The 4609-nt window shown below is 36.0% G+C and overlaps 1 protein-coding gene across 1 annotated transcript; it reads left to right on the forward strand.

Annotated features, from left to right (window-relative positions):
• Positions 1-2241: 2241 nt before the first annotated feature.
• LOC113758405 (amino acid transporter AVT1A-like) lies at positions 2242-4324 on the forward strand (the record flags this gene model as incomplete). Its single annotated transcript, XM_027301269.1, has 3 exons — positions 2242-2796; positions 3339-3622; positions 4110-4324. Coding segments are annotated over exons 1-3 (696 nt in total), but the record flags the coding sequence as incomplete, so codon positions are not given.
• Positions 4325-4609: the final 285 nt, after the last annotated feature.

Consider the following 4609-nt stretch of genomic DNA (forward strand, 5'->3'; position numbering starts at 1 on the left):
GTTACTCGCTGTTTGATTTATTTGATTGCATGTTTTGGGGCACCACTGAGTTTTAGCTCACCCCACGTTTATTTGTTTTCCTTGACAGGTCTTGACGTTTGAGAAATCTGAGCCTACTTATATTTGCTTATGAATGTATTTGAACCTTGTGACTTTGATTTGCAGTTCGTAATGTAATTCGAATAAAACAATGTACTTTTGTCTTGGGTTACCACTTGAAACTGGAAAAGTGTAAACCCTAATTTTGATATTTGGCTCGTATGTAAACATTTGCGTCGTATGAATATATACTTTTGAAGTTGTTTGAATTTACTACTTGGTTGTAACGCGTGAGGTATTTAAGAGCCGTCGGTTGGCTATCTTAAAGTGCTGTTGTCTCTGAAGTTAATGTGGTCTTAGTTATTGATCTATTTTGGAGGATCAATACTGTAATAATTTAGGCTATACTTCGGAAGGATTTGGGCTAGATTTCTTACGTGAGTCCTGACGAGAGTTAGGCAGACGGCCCGCCAACCCTCTGGTTCGCCTTAGGGGAAAGTGGGGTCTCCACACTACCAAAATGGATATCCTAAAAATGCATGTAATAAAGTCTAAGAAGGTGAAAGTTATGCTATTTGATTGCTAAAACAGAATTTGTTTTACTTGTGATTTGTGGATGTCGATTGCTATTGATGGCTATACTTCTCTTACAGCCTATTTCATTGACAATGAATAGAGCTTATAAAAAGAAGGGATAATTTCAGAAACCTTCCCTGAGGTTTCTGACAATTTCAAACAGCTCTCCTCATGTTTTGAAAATTACGCATACCTCCTCTAGAACATAAGTTTGGGTTTCACATTGATGATGTAAGACCAAAAAGTATATGAATGCCCAAAATTGCCCTCATCTAATTTTCAGAATATGAATAGTCATTAAATTTTTTTAAAAATAAAAAATACACTTGTATACTACAAAATTATGAGTTTTATTACTTAGCCAATGTCCTGATATTTTCCATTCCATGGTTTCCTACATCCACCCAAAATTTCAAACTCTTATCACTTCTTCTTTTTTCAAACAAACTCTTTATTTTAGATGACAAAATCCACCATCATAATTCTTACCTTTATAATCTTTACTTCTCTATAGGTTTCTTCCATATATTGCCTACCAAACCTTTAGTCATAAAACTCATAATCCTTACCTTTTTCTTACTCAAACAGCCAAGTCCCTCAATTGCCAAAATTCTTCATTTTTTGTGTGATAGAAGGTTACAATTTAATAGCTATGGGTAAAACAGTTTGGTCACAATATGTGGCCTGGTCAAGAAGAATTGTTTTCTCTTTTTTTTTGTTACTTTTTATCAATGGCTTGTCTTTGAAAAAAATTATGAAGGTTATTATAGTCATTGTTTATCATCAAGGGAGGTAAATGTAATATTAAAAACCTCAAGAGAGCTCAATGAAATTATTACAAACCTCAGGGAGGTTTCTGAAATCATCCCTAAAAAGAATTTTGAATTTTTCTTATATTCCTCCATCATGCGCTCTGATAGTGTTTAAACTTTAAGCTGAGAAGATATTTAAATTGTTATATGATCTAACTAGCAAATATTACTATCTACCTTTATACCGTATTTGGTCCTAATCTACTAATAAATAGACTGTATTATAACTTATCTTACTATAAACTTTACTTTTCAAATTCCAACCTCATGTTTTTAATTTGATGGTGGGAAGAAACTCAGAATTTTTGTTTTATTTTTACATTTTGGAATCAGTCCCTCGAAAAACAAAGAAACCAATTAACAATGCCCAATTTATGACATATGGTAATCGAATGTTGGTCTTACAGAATAAAATCGATAAAATCAATAAATTTTTTAAACCGAATTTTCAATGACCGTCGATGAATACCCTAATTTATAAATTTTACAATAGCACTTCTTTCTTTTCTTTTCTTTTTTTTTTTAAAAAAAAGACAAAACAACATAAAGTCTCCCCGGCCTTCATCGTAACTGCGAGAGTCGTCCACAATGTTCAGCCTACAATGTTCGGAGCCACTTCAATTATTTCACGTGAATTTTGAAATCCCATCCCATAATTCAATCCTTTTATATTCCTACATTAGACACTTAAGACTTAGGTGGCAGTGGCACCCAGCAGGCTGCAAGATCAGCGTCGAACACCCTTATCTTCAAAGTTCAAACCAAACCAAACCAGTCTTGCGGGGCGCCCGCACCGTACAGATAATAATAATCATTCATTCACATTTCAGAATGCCATACACATTGCAACTCTGTCATCTCTGTACATTTTCCTTGCTTTGTCAGCATCTCAATCTCTTTCAACCTTTAGGTAGTTGTGGTTTTGTCGTCCTAACAATAAATAATGTTCGAATTTCAGCCATCCACATGTTCATCGACTTCCTCCATTAATTTTGGGTTAGACAAATACAAGTCAGAGGAAGCTTCGTATACGGCGTCGGTTTCTTGTCATTCAAACATCTGATCTCTCGCGGATATTCTGGACGTTTAAACAAAAGCAAGCACTTATAGGAAAAGGGTCTGGGGATTTTGGTGTCGGGTTGAGGAATTAAAGCGTATTTGGAGGAGTAGCTATGACGAAATGGGCGAAAGAAGAAGTGGTTTTCTTCGAAAGTGGGGAAGAGGATGGGGATGTAGAAGAGGGGATGGAATCAGAAGAAGAAGAAGAAGAAGGAGACAAAAGTGTTGCTGATGTTGATAATGAAAGTGGAGGTCGTAGTTTTTCACCTTCTTCTTCGTTCATTTCTCAACAATGGCCTCAGAGTTACAAGTAAGTTTGTAATTTATGCGAATACAGCTTCGTGCAGAAGCTCTGTTTCTTTTGTGCAATAGCAATTCGAACCTGAGGATTCATGGTAGAATTGATCAATTTGAAGCCTGGTTACCTGATTTAGATTTACAACTAGTGGGCATGCGTAAAGTTTTGCTTTGGTACCAGGGAAAGTGGAGGAGTGGGATTTGCTCCCAACCAATCTGGTATTCCATGGGTGCTTGCATGAACTTTCTGCGTTTAGTCTATTGGGATTGAGTTATTTGCTGATTGGATGTTCTTATAACTTCAGTATTTGCCAAAATCAGTCCATGGTTGAGTTCTATGGGCGTTTTAGTTCCAAGAAGATGGCATTTTCCATGTTTTAGTACTCAAATTTGTGAGGTTATATTCTATAAGGTGCTCTGTTTTGCTTTTGAATCTTGATATATGCTTTTTAACATTTTTTTTATGACTCAAAATGGATTTTAGTGACGATCACATAAATTTGATATGTTCTGCAAAGATGATGGATGTACTTTAATTTTTCCGTATTATTCCAGAGAAACAACGGATTTCTACTCAATTGCAGCATCGCCAAATTTCGGAAATCTTCGGCTCATATCTGGTGCATTTTATCCTGACGGTAGCAGTCAGAATAGCTTGGACATTAGTGGGAAGACACCTTTGCTTTCCGAGTACAAGAACATAAATCAGAAAGGAGAAGTAGATAGGATATCTGCAAGGCAGCAGTCCTCTTGGCTGGAAAAGAGTTCTGTTTACCGACAACTGACTGGAGAACTTCCTATTGGTCAGGGATGTAGCTTAACACAAACTATATTCAATGGTAGGCATTTCCTTCATATCCTTTACAAGAATGACTGGCGTTTGTTTAAAGTATGCATACACCTGTGGTTCGTTTGATTATCTGTCTATGGAATTCCCAAAATTAGATTAAAATTCAGTAACAACTTTATTTGTGAATGTGTTTTTCTTGTTTCTGCTACTCTTTGACATTCAGTCTTTCGTTTTTCTGGAATTTACCTGTATGTTTTGAAAAGAAATTACAGTTTCTCTTACTGAGGCTATGGACAAACACCATAAACATGTAAAGGGGGTGGAACAAATTCATTGGGGCTTGTGTACTTACTCATTTTAAGAATGCAAAGCTGATACCTTACCATACATGGAGACAATAGTACGTAGTGGTATGAGCATGATTGTATGAGTGTGTGTGTTGGGATGAGAGGCAATGAGGACTGAAAATATTTGTTGTTTTTCTTGCCGGAATTTATCTTGTTAATAACAGCCTTTATTGTCTTGCAATTAAACAGGGATAAATGTTATGGCTGGAGCTGCACTTCTTTCTACACCTTATACTGTTAGAGAAGGTGGCTGGGCAAGTTTGTTTGTGCTTATTCTCTTTGCATGTGTCTGTTGCTATACTGCTGAACTTATGAGACACTGCTTTGAAAGCAAAGAAGGCATCTTAACCTTTCCAGACATGGGAGAGGCAGCATTTGGGAGATTTGGACGGATTTTTGTTTCTGTAAGTTTTTCTAAACTTGAACTCTAGCAGATTTCATGCTTAATAATGACTGAGTGGTTTGATGTAGGAAACTTTAATTCTGTCATCAACAATTCATTGCAGTGGCATGGCTTTCTTTTTAATCTTCTTATGCTTGCAAAACAAGATAGATGCCATATTTATGTAGCATCATCAGCAATTAACCAACCACACAGACTTCAGTAAAAATTATAAATGTGGGGCTAGTTCTGCAACTCTAGTTCTGATAAACTTATATACTAATTCCCACAAAGACTCTGTTATGGC

The sequence above is a fragment of the Coffea eugenioides genome, unplaced genomic scaffold (genome assembly GCF_003713205.1).
Source record: "Coffea eugenioides isolate CCC68of unplaced genomic scaffold, Ceug_1.0 ScVebR1_494;HRSCAF=1181, whole genome shotgun sequence".
Classification (NCBI taxonomy): domain Eukaryota; kingdom Viridiplantae; phylum Streptophyta; class Magnoliopsida; order Gentianales; family Rubiaceae; genus Coffea; species Coffea eugenioides.